This window comes from Quercus lobata, chromosome 1 (assembly GCF_001633185.2).
Source record: "Quercus lobata isolate SW786 chromosome 1, ValleyOak3.0 Primary Assembly, whole genome shotgun sequence".
In the NCBI taxonomy this organism is placed as follows: Eukaryota; Viridiplantae; Streptophyta; class Magnoliopsida; order Fagales; family Fagaceae; genus Quercus; species Quercus lobata.
In genome coordinates this window covers 16,264,628-16,281,482 of record NC_044904.1, presented here as the reverse complement: position 1 = coordinate 16,281,482, position 16,855 = coordinate 16,264,628, and the positions used below count along the sequence as shown (strand labels likewise).

General features: G+C 34.0%; 1 protein-coding gene across 2 annotated transcripts; it reads left to right on the top strand.

The window, feature by feature from the left end:
- Window positions 1–672: 672 nt before the first annotated feature.
- On the top strand, window positions 673–13,703 carry LOC115981104 (stomatal closure-related actin-binding protein 1-like). 2 transcript variants are annotated; one of them, XM_031103291.1, is made up of 13 exons: window positions 673–895; window positions 1,632–1,931; window positions 2,290–2,418; window positions 2,823–2,915; window positions 4,676–4,816; window positions 5,204–5,272; window positions 5,821–5,904; window positions 7,691–7,871; window positions 10,189–10,305; window positions 10,700–10,758; window positions 12,094–12,228; window positions 13,080–13,229; window positions 13,333–13,703. In XM_031103291.1, the coding sequence occupies exons 2-13, from the start codon at window positions 1,650–1,652 to the stop codon at window positions 13,375–13,377; spliced, it is 1,485 nt and encodes a 494-aa protein (XP_030959151.1). In that variant the 5' UTR covers window positions 673–895; window positions 1,632–1,649; the 3' UTR covers window positions 13,378–13,703. The 2 variants fall into 2 exon arrangements, with proteins under 2 accessions (XP_030959151.1, XP_030959155.1); XM_031103295.1 differs by lacking the exon at window positions 673–895 and adding an exon at window positions 920–1,043.
- The last annotated feature ends 3,152 nt before the right edge of the window (window positions 13,704–16,855 follow it).

The window sequence follows — 16,855 nt, the reverse complement described above, 5'->3', positions numbered from 1 at the left end:
TGTTTAGTTAGCCGGCCCAAACATAAAATAAGATAAAATCCATATCCTTGGAATTTAAAAAAAAAATGATCAAACACAACAATTCATTTATTAACAAACAAAGAAAATTGAAAAAATCAAATCAAACCGTTTTCTTTCAGCACCCGTCCGTGTCAAACTTCCAGCTGTTGTAATAACGACTTTGGTCAACCATAATTTCCACCAAATACTAGAAAAAAAATGAAGAACCCAAAAGTTTTAGTCAACCACAAATCAAGGGCAATCTGGTCAATCCAAAATAAATTGAAAAATATTACAAGCACAATTTTTTCCGTAATTTGTTCACATGGCAAGTCGGGAGTGGTGGGATAAAAATAACGGGTATACAATTTAACTGTTTAGAGCTCAGCACGCGAGTAAAGTTGTAGCAAAAATTGTGACAAAAATTATGGTTTCTAATATTATTGAAACAAAAATCTAGGAGAAAGAGAAAAAAAGAAACATAAACGCAAACACAGGAAAGGATTAAAAAAAGGACAGAACAACACGTGGGGACCGCCAAAGAGGTTTAAGTTTAAAGCACAAGCATGAGTCATGACACAACACAGTATCCAATTCTAAAAAGTTTTTCAACTCAAACTAGCTCGCAACCAATTTTTTTTTTTTTTTTTTTACTGTTACTACTAAAACCGTAACATTAGAGGACGGCTTTATCGTCTCTCTCTCTCTCTTCCTTGCTTTTTGAAAAGCAACACCACCATATTTCTTTGCATATTCTCTCACAAAACTCTCTCTCTCTATCTCTTTCATTGTCACAGGCAAAGGTTATTGGATAACCAAGTTGAAGCTACTAGGCTTGCATCTGATCCAAGAATCCATAATAGCCTTACATAGTTAAATGTTTTTGTGATGATCTGTAAGTCCAAGTCTCCCTTTTTGTCTCCATTGTTAACTTTTCTCTGTTTCTCTTTTTTATAAAAGTTGAGGGAAAAAAAGGGAATTCTATGAACTAGGGTTTTGTTTCTGTTGTCTTAGCCCTTGTTTTTACTTCTAAGCTGTATTGGGTAATTGCATTTGGTCTTATTTTTTCTTTTCTTTTGTGTGTATTTGTGTGTATTTTAATCTAGTTTATCATGGCTATGTGAATAGTATTTTTTTTTATGTAATTGTTTGAGTTAGCAATGATCAGTGTGAGTGTCTTGAAAAAAAAAATTGCTATGTTTTGATTTCAGTGTTGAAATTAGGAAAAAGGTATTGAATTTGGGCTTTCTGGGTTCTGTTTGTTTGTTTGGGTTCTGGTATTTGCTGTTACTGACTGTTTGGTTGCCTAGAAGACGATGGAAAAAATGAGAAGGATATGAAAATGATGAGTTTTTTAAGAAATGGTTTAACTCCTCAACTAAGCTGTGATACAAAGGTTTTTCCTTTTTTGCAGTTTTTATATATTTTAAAATTTTAAAACGATTAATTTCTTCCATTTCCTGGGTTTTTCATACTGACCAAGCAGATGAATTTTAGAAATTGATTATGTAATTGAAGCAATATGTTTGGCAGACTCTAATTTACTATTGTGATGAGGTTGACAGGCCTTTTTTTAGACTTGTTTTGTGGTTAATTCGTTTCCATTAAACTTAGCTTTTGGTGATTTGCAGAGTAGCTGGTCTGAAACAATGACGAGGGTGACTCGTGATTTTGGTGACACCATGCAAAAAGAGGCGGTTCCGGCAGTATCTGCTGATGTGATGTTTAATTCCAGTCGGTTTCCGAATTACAAAATCGGAGCTAACAATCAGATAGTGGATGCGACGGATGACCCCAAAGTGCTATCCATGAAGGAGGTTGTTGCCCGGGAGACTGCACAACTGTTGGAACAGCAGAAACGCCTCTCAGTTCGAGACCTTGCCAGTAAATTCGAGAAGGGGTTGGCTGCTGCTGCTAAGTTGTCTGAAGAGGTTAAGTTTTTTCTAAAATTTGTTTGTCTCTGCTAATTTCAGAAATTACAAACGGCTTTGATTGGTACCAGACTTGTTCATTGCTGTAGAATTTTGTTTCATTCACTAAATTTTCAATGTTTTTTTTTTTTTTTTTGGAGCTTCTGGTCACTTAAGAGACTAAGGAAAGTTATGGAAATTGTTTCTTGAAACTTATGATATCTTATATTAAAGTTTTGGAAAGTTAATAAACCCATTTCTGATATGTCAATTAGTGGGTATTAAGCTCTGTTGAAAGGAGAGCTTGTTTTTCTTAATTCAATTGCTGAAGAATGAATTATTGATAACCAAATAATAAGCAGTCATTTTTGGACTTCAGGCTAGACTAAGAGAGGCAGCTTCATTGGAAAAACATGTTCTTTTGAAGAAGCTTAGAGATGCACTGGAGTCCTTGAAAGGGCGTGTGGCGGGTAGAAACAAGGATGATGTAGAGGAAGCTATTTGTATGGTTAGTTTTCTATATTGTTCTCTTTTTATTGAATTTGTTCCTCTCAGCATTCCTATGCCACGTATCATTCATGATTCTTTGAGTTCCTGATTTCAAAAGTAATTTTATATATGAAACTGCAAAAAGAGGAAAGAGCCATAATTTTTTTTCCTTTTGCCTTCAACCCTTAAAAACCATTGTTGTTTCTTGCCTCTCTGAAGACAAACTATAAGTATTTATATTCCAACCAGTGGCCTTGTAGCTTGGTGTTACTTATTAAAGGAGGTCTAGGGTTCAAATATGGTGTTTGAGGGGTTGGGGTTGGTCTCCCTTGTTGTTTAGCCAATGGTCTTTAGATCAATTGAAATCTCCTCTCTATAAAGTGAAGCAAATAATGACTATCAAACTATTTCCACTTCCTGCAGGTGGAAGCTTTAGCAGTACAGCTGACTCAAAGGGAAGGGGAGTTAATACAAGAAAAGGCTGAAGTCAAGAAGCTAGCAAATTTTCTTAAGCAGGTGATCTGAATTCCTTAGTAGAAGTTGGGTAATTTGACATTTTTCTGTGTTGTGTATTTTTATAAGCAAATTCTTTTAATCACTAATATTAGTTAGATACATCTTAATGACTTAAATAAATCTAATAAATTATAAGTTTAATGCTTGTGTGGAGTTAATTTTCTGTTTGTTAAGTAGGTTGTAAGTTTGTTATTCATGTAAAACTATAATGAACTAGTTCTGATGTTGTTTTGATGGCTACTATCACATATCAAATCCTCTGGAAGTTTCATTGGAACTGAGCCATCCAATTCCTAAATGGTATTTCCTTCAAGCGTCTTAGAGTTTATTGTGTTATTTTTAATAGAAGTCTTGGCTGATTAGGTGTTTTATTTTTTTTTGGGTAGATAAGTAATTTTTGGCCTCAAGGGGAGGTGAGGGGAGATTCAAACTAGTGAGTAGTGACTTTTGTTTCATGAGGCATGGTCCCTAGTTTTGGCTGATTAGTTTTTTCAGTTCACAATCAGTTATTGCTATGGTATTGGAGGATGTTGTGCCCATTTACTGGAGCTTTGTGTTTGTCTTGGGGTTCATTTGAGTTTGAGTTGGACACCTGATGATGGGATGCTATAATCAGGGTTGGGGCGTGAAGAAACATGCATGACTGACATTATAAGATCGCTGCCTTCCTTTCTTATATTGGCTGGTGACAGTAACTCCCAAGTCTGTCAGTGTGCTACATGTTCTAGATTTCTAGGAAACTTTATGTTTTTTTTTTTTGTAAGTCTATATTTCTAGGAAACTGACAATGGATCTAACCAAAATACCTAGGACAGTGAAAATTCATAGTCTGCTGTTTACACACACACACATACACTCACAGATGCTGAAATACATGGAAACACTCAAAAAATTTTGGTGAACATGTTAAAGAATCAAGGAACAACGAGAGAAAAAAAATGGAGAGCAGTGGTGCTGATTTCTAGTAAAATGATATTGATGAAAGAAGTGGAGTAGATATATCACTTTTGATAGTGACACCTTCTCCAATATCATCCATGTATGGCCTCTAGTGATCTAATTGTTGGGTTCAAATATTTTTAAAATGTGATAGAAATGTGTTTTTTATTTTTGTTTTCTTTAAATCTCGGCAACTTTGATCTGTACTACCCTATCCTGAGAAGTTAAGGAAGCACCTATCAGATGTAAACAATAAAAAAGCTGTAATGGAATAGCAATTCCTATTTATCTGGTTGGTGATTATACTGGAACAGAACCTTGAATCTTTATTTCACAATTTAGTACAACATGAGAAGATGATGGAATAGTATCATATTCCAATTCAAATTTCATAAAATGCCCAAATAAAATTATATTTGCACTCTGTGGGTTTCGCTTAATATTCAATTATGTACAAATTAAACAATTGTATAATTGATGTTATTGTGCTTCTTTCAAAAATTACTATCTCACAAACACAAACCATTTCTGTTTCATTATTGCTTTTAACATATACACCTCACAAGGCTTTCTTTAGAACTCCCCCACCCTCTTTTGAACTATTTACTCCCGTTTGGTGACTTCAGTCTAGCCTTGAGCTCCTTGATACACTTCCAAACTCCTGCTCTATCTTTCTTACATAAATTATTTTGTAATTTGCGCTGGTTTTGTGTTATGTGAAATGTTTGCTCTTCTACATTTATGTATTATCTGAAGAGAAATGTTTATAGTTCTCTACCTTTTCACATTTCCCCACTTTAACTGTTTGGATTCATTTGTAGGCATCAGAAGATGCAAAGAAACTTGTTGATGAGGAAAGAGCTTTTGCTCGTGCTGAAATAGAAAATGCCAGAGCAGCAGTTCAGAGAGTGGAAGAGGCCCTTCAGGAACATGAACGAACGTCTAGGGCCTCTGGGAAGCAGGTACGTGTTATTACTTTTTTTTTCTTTGGTAGGTTTGTGTTATTACCGTATTTTTAAGAGCACTTGATCATGACAGTAATGATGCAGTATTCAAACCTTTTTTTAATTTGAAAATGTTCGGATGCACCCAGTTTTACAGTGTATATGCATGTGTCCTTTGTTGCGTAAGCTATTTCTATACTTTTTTATGTTTGGACCTGGATGGGTGATTAAATTGATCTGTCAGAGGATTTAGGAAGATAGTTGCATCGTGGTTTATGTCTTGATGCTGGTTTCTAGTGTTTGATTATTGTATGCGTAATAATCAGTACATCTTTAATACAAAACACTATCTTTATTCTCTATTCTGTACTTTTTAAGCAAATATCTTTTATTTGGTTCTTTTAGGATGTGGAAGAACTGATGAAGGAGGTTCAAGAGGCTAGACGAATTATCATGCTGCATCAGCCAAGCAAGGTATTTGTTAGCCTTTGGTCTTAAATCTGTTGCTTATTATAAACTCAAGAATTCCCTTTTGAATTATTCCCTCCGTGTGCTTTGTACTAGCAATTAAGTTGAACTAATTGCTAAGAGCTTTAGTTTTTGGGAGATATGCATGAAATTCATTTCCTGTTGTCATTAGAACCGTATTAGACATCAACCCTGCCAAGAGTCTGGTCATAGATTTTCCAGCAAATTTGTCATCTGATAGTTGAGTAGCTGGTCTTATATCTGGTGTTACAGATATAACGTTCCAGACAAAGACCAGCTATTCAACTATCAGATGACAAATTGTTCTTATGTATAACTCTGTCAATGAATTATTATAGGTATCCATTAAAGTTGAACTCTCCTGAGTATGTTTAATTTGTTGCATTGTAAATATAAGTGGTAACATTTCAAGCCATGTGGTGAATTAGATTACTTTTATTTCTATTTTACTTTCATACTTCTGTTTTGATTTAAAATGTATTGATTGGATGATATTTTTTTTTATTAACGAGTGAATCAACATTAATCTGTAGGTTATGGACATGGAACTTGAGCTTCGAGCACTGAGGACACAGCTTGCAGAGAAGTCAAAGCATTCTCTGAGGCTTCAGAAAGAGGTTTGTTTATTATTTTACACCATGTTTGCAGGATTTTGTATAACTTTAATAGGCTTCCCATGTATTCTTGGCTCAATAATGTGTTAATATGTGCCTAATCTATTGGTGGCATATTATTTTTCTGCATTATCCATGTGTGAAGTAGTCACGGTTTTACCTTTGTAGTTTTCCTCCATCAATTTTTTTATTGCTTTAAGTTTTTTATTTATTATGTCTGTATTCAGAGTGTTCTGTTACTTATTAAAAATTTATTAGGGTGTTGTATTGTTTAGCATATCTATTCTATAGGGGTTTTGAATAATTTGTTTTGGGATGTTGTTTGAATTTTTTGAGGGAGCCAAGTGCATGAATCTCTGGAAGCAACGAGTTTTAAAGCTAGTTGATCTTTTAGCATGAGCATATGGTAGTCTGCAGTTAATTGGGTTCTTAAGTTAAAAGCTTGAAGCAATCCATTTATCCTTTTTAAGTTTTTTTTTTTTTTTTTTTTAAATTTTATTATTATTATAATGGGATGGAGGGTGTGGTCGTGGGTTTGACCCACTGGGTGTGTGCATAAATTACCAATAAAAAAAATCTATGTTTTTGCATAAGGAGTTGCAATTTTTGTTAATAGGAAATTTCATTTATCCTTATGGAAGATTGTGGTGGCATATATGATTCCTGTTTCTCATGCTCTCGCACTCATTAACCATTTATGCTAATGGATGTTAATTATTCAATCTGAGCAAATGACATTTTTTTCCCTCTCTCTGTCTCTCCTTTTCTCACACATGGAGAAGCATATACGGTAAATAGGCACGCCAGAATTTTATATTATTTTAAATGCTTTTAGTCCTGTTTTGAAGACAAGGGTGACATATTTGTTTGTACATATTTTTTTTTCTGGCTGCTTCATTTTTCTAATGAAGTAGTCTTTTCTTAATACAAGTTTTCTTCCCTATCAAAAAAAAAAAAAAAAGTGAGGAGGGTGACATATGCGTATTATATTATTTTAAATGCTTTTAGTCCTGTTTTGAAGACAAGGGTGACATATTTGTTTGTACATATTTTTTTTTTCTGGCTGCTTCATTTTTCTAATGAAGTAGTCTTCTCTTAATACAAGTTTTCTTACCTATCAAAAAAGAAAAAAAAAGACAAGGGTGACATATGCGTATAGGGTGTGCACCAGTCCCTCTTAAATATCCCCTCAGGGTAGTATTATATTTGAACAACACGTGATCATTTATATGCATCTGTATATATCATTTTATTGATGCTAGACTTCCTTCATGATGTCATGATTCATGTAGTGGAGTTTCTTCATGATTGGTTTTTGTTTTCTACTCTCTCTATAAATTCTTCAAAACACCAAAAGGGCATGATAGTGAAATCTCTGGCCTAGGTGTTCTTAGTACTTTTCCTATTTCTTAAGGCTTTACTATTTGCCTTTGCAACAAGGGCATGCAATCAGGCATTAATTACCAAAAATGGAAAAAAAGTTACTGACATTGGGATTTTATAATTGTGACACAGGCGACAATTTATTTGTATTTGATGTGTCATTGGGTTTCACACGGCAAGAAATGATAGAATATTATTGTTGTTTGTAGGGATTTGCTGGTGAATTGTTTTTGTTACTATTTATATTTAATCTTTGTGGTGAATGTGTATGTGGCTTTCTGGTTTAACCTTTGCTTTGCTTTACTTTATGTGGTGTGCTATATAAATAATTGTATATTGCATGGAAATGTAGCATTTGTTCCTAATTTTTTATGCTCTTTAATTTCCATCCCTCATATCTGTTCAGCTGGCAAAGAGCAAGAGGGTCGTGGAGAACGGTTCCCAGTCATTTGAATTAGATGGGCATGAAGCTTTAGGTTCATACTTGCGGATTCAACCTTGCACTGACAATGCTCCAGAACTTTCTAAATGTTCAATTCAGTGGTATCGTGTATCACCAGAAGGTGGCAAAAAGGAGCTTATATCAGGTATATATGCAGTAATATTTTGCTGCTTCGCATTTTATGGACTTTTGAGAATAGATTACTATAGCAATTGCACTCTTGTGCTATTCTCTAAATGCAGCCATCTCTGTGTAAGAGATTATGCTCTCTCTCTCTCTCTCTCTAAATGCTTTTTCCTTTTTCAGACAAATTTAATGGCTAAATCCTTGACTTGTTATTCAGAATGTAAGATCAGAATAATTACATAGATAATCAGAGAATGTAATATAGTCATGGAAGGTTTTGGGCACATGGTCCCCAAAGAATATAAAATATATTTTTGATTTAAATGGAAAAAAAAAAAAAAAAAAAAACAGAAATTCAATGGGACCTTTAAATGCAAACCAGCACTGCCCTACTGGCCTATTCCCTTTGTACTCTCTCTCCATATATTAGCAGCTTCATCCTGGGTGTGGAAGTGCCCATTCCATTAATCTTGCCTGCTCAGCTCAATCAACGGGAGGAACGAGAACAGCCACTATAGAGTTCAGCCTTGGTGGTACTAGATAGGGAGGACAGTTAGGAGTTCTTAACCTTCTTGGGACTCAATGGACCACGAGAATGCTGGTGTCAAGGAGAACATATCAGTTCCTACCCAATTTGCCATCCTTGCCACCTCTATCTATTAGTAAAGCTTGAACCACTTCAGAAAATTCCTGTACTTTTTTGCCACCTCTATCTACCAAAATTGTTTTGTGAATCAATAAATATCATGAAAATTCCTGTACTTTCTTCCTTTGTCTATCTTGCAACCAGGGGAGTGGTCACGTCCATTATGTCCTCTCTTATTCTAAACATGCTATGGTGCCCCAGGATGGATAGGAGTAAGTTTGGTCAATACTGTGATCCTCTTGCATTGCTTAGGGTATCGTTTATTGGCTAGAAAGTAGCCTATCCACTACTCAATTAGATATATTGTCCAGTTGCTCTTGGTGAGGACTGAGGAGACCTTAGGAAAGTTGTTAAAACAAATGGGATGGAAGGCTTGCTGTCACACCTGTAATGTTCATGATTGGCCTGCTCAGCTGTGTAGATCTAATACTTATTTAGATGTTGACTTGTTCTGCCTTATCCCAGGCCTTGGGCACCTTAAATGAAGGTTCCCTTCTCTGTGTGGTGTTCGCTCTCAATATATAAAGACATAGCCGTATTTTCTTATGATAGCCTGACACCCTTTGCTTACCTTCCAAAAGCTGAACATCACCCACTGACTTGAAACCAGTAAAAATGACCTTTCTCTATGGTACTCAAATTCTATTTGTGAGAGCTTCTTGAAATTCAGCCATAAGCTTCACCTGAAGAGGTTTGTTTACTTCTTGAGCGATAGTTCCACGATCTTCACTGATGTTGGGAGTAGGGACATCCAAGCTTGACCAACAAGTTACTGTTGGGATCATTGAACTATCACTCGAGAGGGCAAGATTTTTTTTTTGGTTTCTCTGCAGCTTGAAACAAAACATCTTTTCGGTCTGTCTGTCTGTCTATAGACCTATTTTGGCTGCTGACTATTGCTTTGTGTTTGATTCCAATCACTACGTATTAGCTATATATATATGGATTAGAATCAAGTTACACTTGATTTAAGTTTTTTCTTAATGGTACACCACTTAATAACTTTTTATTAGATTAATATTATGAAAATCGCACTGTTAGATTACATATTTCTATTTTCTTAACAAGCATGCCAACTTATGTGTTAATTGTTATTTACTAGTTTTTAAATTTAAAAAAAATTAAAATTTACATTTTGTAGATGAGATTCCACCCCCCCCCCCCAAAAAAAAAAAATCTATGATGTTGGATATAAGGAGACAATGTGATCCAACGGTGGGTTTTAAAAAAATATATCCAATATAAAGCTATTAAGTGGTGTAATATTGACAAAAGTTACACCAAGTGTTAACTTAAACCCAACTATATATATATAAACCAAACTATATATACGGGCCTCACACCTGGCCTATGACCATCCGTCATTAATAAGCCAACATCTGCAAGTTCTTTTTGTATGTACTTGTTTCATTATTTTATCTATTGGTTCGGTTAACACGTCATATTCTTAGATTTACTTTCTATATATTTGTGGTCAGTTATCGTAGGTTTCACATAATAATCACTTGCCCTTTTGTACCCAAATCAGCTTTTGTTTTTAAAATGGAAAATTTGTTAATGATGGTAATTGTGTTGCCTACATTGTTCTAAGACATCAAATCAGATGCATAGAGTTGCAAAATTGCAAAATTGAGTACTTCTTTTTTCCAATCTTTGTATGTTTCTGACTTAACTTTCCCTCATGCCTCAGGAGCTACCAAATCAGTTTATGCTCCTGAACCTTTTGATGTTGGGAGAATTTTGCAAGCCGATATTGTTTGGGAAGGACAACAAATCACATTGACAACTGCTGGTCCCATTGATCCAGGTCTTGTACTGATCTTGACTCTCCATTTTTTTTTTTGAATTTGATTATCAATTTGTGAGGTTTCAATCTCTTCCTTTACTCCAAAATTTTATTTTAATTTTATAATAATGATTAAATTAATATTTTTTGTATTAGTTAAGCTTTTGGGAATAGTGGTAGTTTATCATGGAATAAGAGCTGGTAGTCCTGAGTTCCAATTTCCAACCTTGTCTCTATTTGTCTTGCATTTGAAAAAATTACAAATTTCACATGTTGGGCTCAACTTGGTTAGGTATAATGTTAGAATAATGACTAAATGATTAAATTAACCCTTTCTTACCAGCTTAAGCTTTTGAGACTAGCAGTTGTTTGTCAAATCTAAATTTGTGTAATTATGTTGTATTTTCTTGTGCAGCTGCTGGTTTGGGAAGCCATGTGGAGGCACTTGTGCGAAGGCATGACATTGAATTCAATGTATGTTGTCCTAGTTCTATTCAAATTTATTTTCCTGTACATAGCTAATTATATGTTAGCTTCAATGTCAACATATTGATATTTATTGTCAAAACTTTTAAAGTTCTTTTATTTTGGGTAGCGTGCATCATTTTCATGGTGATCTTGATGATACTCTGTCTACCATTCTATTTATAGTGTGTGCGGTTGGTCAACTTTTATTCTTTCAAATATCATGAGTAGATGCCAAAGATTGAATTTTTATAACTAGAGTCAATGTTACTGAAATTTGAAACAAATAATTACAAAGGGTATACCAGCTACTCAAACTCAAAAGTATCCCTTCAAATGAAGGACACAATGACTATGAAATCACATAAGTTCGAAGGTCTACACCCATACAAAGAAGCCCAATTGAATACGATCCCAACAAACCTAGATTTCACCCTCTCACAACTCATGCTTACATCTTCTATTTGAAGCATATAGTTCACAGAGCTCACCACTCGTTGATTACATCATGCTCAGAGCTTGTCAATTTCTGCATGGTTTGAATACATATCTAGATCAAGGCCCTAAAGATATAGTGTTTGCCTGTCTGATTATATATTTTTTTAAGCCTGAAAATCTTTATTAAAAAAACAAAAACAATGTACAAGGTCACATAAAGCAAGTCAGATGCTTGCCTTGGGGTAAAGCAATAATGAAATATCTGCAGGCTTTATAAGTTAAATGGTGTTCTCCTCTGGCCTACACTTTATGAGCCAAGTTTATTTGAGAGGTGCATCTTTGCACTTTTTATTCATGATTTTTCTTTCCTCCAAGCAACTATTCATGTTGCCTTTACTACAATGAAGACCATATTTTGGGAATAAAATAGAGGACTAACAAAGAGGAATGGAGGGAGTATATATTAAAAAGCAATGCTATGATGTTACCTCACTATTACATAGCTCTATTTGATAGATTTATTTACCTTATTTGACTATGTATTTATTGAACTGCTTATCACTCTATATGGTGTACGTATCAGAACCCTTCATAGAATGAGGTAGTGTGCTGCACCTTGAGTTATCTGGATCTGAGTTACAATGTACAAGATTGGTGTGCAACTTACCAACATCACAGGACCATTTAGATTTATTGAAAGTGTTTACATCTTGCATGTTTATATAACATGAGTAATGTCATTGTTTCATGTACCCTCATCAAAAAAAAAAAAAAGTCATTGTTTCATGTCTAAATCTTTTGAGGTTTAGATTTTCTATATATCTGGATATTGTGGAAAAGATTGAGTCTATTTTTAGAACCTGTAGATCTGCTGTCTGTTTTGACATTGTTTATCGCACTTTGCAGGTGGTTGTTACCCAGATGAATGGTGTAAATCACCCATCAGAATCAATTCATGTGCTTCATGTGGGAAGGATGAGGATAAAGCTTCGTAAAGGAAAGACAACAATCGCTAAAGAGTACTACTCCACTTCAATGCAGGTATAGCAGATTTCAAATTCGTTTTCTCTGTTAATGAAAGGGCCAAGAGTGATGTGACATGCATTTCCTGTCACTCATTCTCTAGATATTGTTTAAGCATACCATGTGAAGCATTTGATTTATCAAAAAAGGAAAGATGTATTTGACGGCTCAAATAAAATAGAAAATTTTGATTTTTCCTTCTCTTGTGAGTGTATTGGACAAAATTGAAGGATGTCTAGGAAAGTATAATTACAAAGCTCATGAGTGGTGGTCCTTTGTATTCTCTATGTTCAGAGTTCAGTGGGTAGTGCTTGAAAGAGTTGTGGATCTTCTGTTTGGGTGGGGGAACTGGCTTGGTAAATCTGTAGTTTTTTTACTTGGAATATAGTTCCCCTATGCTTGTTGTGAGTAGTATCGAAGGAGAGGAGCAACTGGACTTTTTAAGGAAGTGGAGACCTTGGTTGTCGAGCTGAAATTGGTGTTCTTGAGATCATTATTTGAGTGGTCTTGTATTCTTGGCAATAATGATTTGCATGTCCGTTTGGGAACAGCTTATTTAGTTGAAACTGAAAACATTTTGTTGAAAGTATTGTAGATAAAGGTGAAAGTTCGCTGAATAATACAGTGAGACCCATGAATAGTATAAAAAAGTGCAGTAGGACCCATGAATAGTAGCAAAAATAAGCTGAAAGTGTAGATAAGCTGAAAAATTCAGCTCATCCCAAATGCACACGCAATCTATTGTAGACTAAATTCTCTTTCATTTCGAATGGAACTTTTTTATTGTGTTGAAGAACTCAAATATCTTTTCTTTTGTTTCGATGCGTCACAAATTTTGTTGGTTATTTTTGACACTTTTCCTGCTTTAGCTCTGTGGAGTTAGAGGAGGTGGGAATGCTGCAGCGCAGGCACTGTTTTGGCAAGCAAAAAAAGGGCTTTCTTTTGTAGTAGCTTTTGAATCAGAGAGAGAGAGAAATGCAGCTATTATGCTGGCTAGGAGGTTTGCTTTCGACTGCAATGTATGTGTTCTCAATGGCCTATATTAAAACTTCTTACTAGCAATTAAGTCTCTATTCTTTTTTTCTTGCTTGTGTTATTGATTCCAAACACTTAAAATGTCAGATCATGCTAGCTGGCCCAGACGACAGAGCTCCTTTAGGAACCTAATGGACCTCCATTGATCTCACTTTTGCTAAATGTAATTAATTTGAGTTTCCCACATATCATGTATTATAAGTTTGTAATGGTAGAGATGGCTTTGTATAATTGTGATATGGTGTTCCACATTTTTTTTTTACCTCGATTCTTTTTACCATTTTGTTTCCCAACATCAAGGCAATTTTTTATTTGCCTTTTTGTCCCGAGTGTTAACAGAATTTCCCACTTACATTTTGAGGAATGGTTGCAGCTCATTGTAAATCTGTAAAACATCACTTGAGGTTTTGAATGATTGATATATTTGATGACTGGTTCATGATTGATGATTGCTATTGGAGTTATATTTGCAGCATTTTTCATTGAAGATACTGCAGCTCATTTTTATTACACATTTAGTTGCGCAGTGGATAAGGAAATGGAATGGAACAATTTGCAACTTTGTTGTTTATAGATTAATATGCATGGTTTTGAGATAAGGAAATGGAATGGAACAATTTGCAACTTTGCTGTTTATAGATTAATATGCATGGTTTTGAAACCCATACCGGATCGTACCCATACCGGATCGTACGGTCCGACCGGGAAAACCGTGAACCTCACTATTATGGTTCTTTCACCTCTCCAAACTGTTCTAAGTAGGAAAAGCAGGGAACTGTTCAAACCACGATTGAACTGCCTGGGTTTGAGAATCGTGAACGGTTTTACGGTTCAAGTCAGAGTTATTTTTATTAAAAATAAAAATAAAAACATTACCGACTCATAGCACCAAATCACCATTGTTGAAGCTTCAACCATAACATTTTGTCAAACGTTGAACTCGCACAATGTTCTAGATAGTTTCAGGCGAAAATTCCTTTTGGCAATAAGTGGTTCTGTGAAAATTTTTATGACAAAAAAGAAGAAAAAAAAAAGAAAAAAAAAAAAAGAAAAGAAGAAAGGAGCAACCACTGCACGGTGACAATGTAATGCTCTACAAGAGTTTTTGACAAAAAAAAAAAACCAGGATTGTTTCTGTGAGTGAGACTGAGGCAGATGAAGAGTTTTGTGAGGAGATTTGTGAAGAAGAAAGAGAGAAGAGGGTTCATCAAGAAAGAGAAAGAGGGAACAATGAAGAAATGTGTAAGCAATTAGGCATTGGGAAAGTAAAAGAGGCATTAGGAAGGTAAAATTTTTAAATGGGTGGATGAGAAAAATTTAAGATACCAATAAAAAGAAAAGAAAAAAGAAAGAGATAAAGATGTAGAATTATAAACGGTGGAGGAGATAAATCAATCAATCAAACGGTGGAGAAAAAGGAAAGAAAAAAAAAAGAAACAGAAAAAGGAAAAACGGATTGTACTTAGGTAATTTGAAAAGTTTAAGAAATTTAAAAGAGAAATGAGATGTTCACAGTATTTTCATAATATTTTTACAATAAATTTTAACTAGCAGGTTGTTACTGGGTGTTATTATTGGAGTAAAAAAGTAATCTTAGTGTTAGGTTCAAATTTGAACCAATAACAACTAACCACCTATAATTTGTTGTGAAAATATTGTTAACGTAGTACCTCTTAATCTAAAAACATCCCTTCTCACGTTACTTCCTCTTCACTCTTCATGGTTATCATTGATTAATTTTTTTTTATTAATTATAAAATGGGTTGAGTTCTATTGGATCATGTATAACTTATAATTGAGAATTAAAACAATATGGAATTTTTGATAATTTATAGGAATATTTATCAAATAATTAAATCTATATACATTAAAATAATATATCTTCTCAATGTTTTACTAATTTAATTATTAATTTATATTTTAAATAATTATTAATTTAATTATGACATTATCGCGGTTCAACCTCGAGGTCGAACCTCAAAAACCTTAAACCTCTCATTTGTCCGGTTCTTTGAACGGTCCGAGTTTCAAAACCATGTTAATATGACAGTTCAATATATTTATTTTACATTTCTCTTTGATGATGCCTTATTCAACACTTCAATCTATGTACACTATAATAGTCAAATAAACTAACTATGTAGGTGGTTGCACATGTTGAATGCACTAGGATGGGGATGGGAATGTTTAGGCGTTTTAAGGTTGCGAAGTTTTACTGCAAAATGGGGGAAAGATACAAGGGAGGTATACATAGAAACTGTAAAAAAAAAAAAATGGTGTCTAAAATTCAAAAAGTAATGAGAATGAAGGTTTCCTAAAGCTTTTGCCAATTAGTCATATACTAGGGCTCTTAAGAACATATAGACTTGGATTGAATTAAAATTGAGCCAACACCACTGAATGAGAGTGCAGTTATTTCTCTCTTCAAAGCATCCACAAGAGACAGTCTCATCTTACATTTTCAGAAAGCGATCCTCTTGTTAATTGTTGAGACTTGTCATCTAATGATAACAAAATGACAAAGAAAAATTATTTGATAACAAAAGAAAAAAATAATAATTATCAGAAATTTAATAAACTTACTATACTCGTGGTTTCCAAGGGCGGGATAGGAAATAGCAAGAATCAAAAATAGTTTTTACCCCAAAAAAAAAAAAAAAGAATCAAAAATAGTGATATGGATGGGTATAAAAGAGATGGTAAATTACACAAATATTGATGATATTCCACCACAAACAAAATAATGTACTTTCTTCCCTTGATATTTGAAAAAATCAATATTTTAGTTCTTCCATTAATAACAATAACAAAATATTCTAAATTTTGAGAAGATTTCTTGACTAAATTCTAACTTTTTTTTTTTTTTTTGATCTAAGACTAAATTCTAACTATGGTTTGGTGATAAGGAAAAATATTTAACAAAAAAAAATCCTTTCACTATCGTGTATCGAAAGTTGGTTTGCATCCATGGTCCAAATTCAAATGTATAAAGTACACCGTCCAACTACATAACTTTTTCTTTTTCATTATTTCCTTGGTTATGCTTCTATCATGTACAAAAGTGTTGTCCCTTTCAGGTCGTCAATATGGAATTGCTAGCAACATAAGCATATGTCGGTACTAGGAGTACTCAATTTATGTTGATTTCACTACTAACAGTTTTGAATTTAATATTGTTCCGCAAACCCCCCAAATATTTTTCAACTTTGCACCAAAACGTTATACAATTTAAAATCTTACATTATTTTGTCAATTCAACAAGGGCGACTAAATGCCTAATTTTGCCAATTTAATAAGAACGGTTAAATATCTAAAACTCGCCTCAAATGAGTCAAACCTATTCTACTCTACTCCCGTTTCACATGAGTTCTCTTCGTCATAAAGAGGGGAAGAGACAGTCCTAATCCGATTGTTATAATGCCTTTTTATAATAGGAGGGAACTTTCCCCCCTCTTTTCTTCCTCCAAAATATGTCCTTAATTCTATGTTTGATTTGAAGGAAGAGAATAGAAGAGAAGAGAAAATGAATGTGGGGGAAGGGAAAATGTGGGTCCAAGTGATAGATTTTTTAACAAATTTAGTTAATTTCATTTTCCATCATGTTACCCAA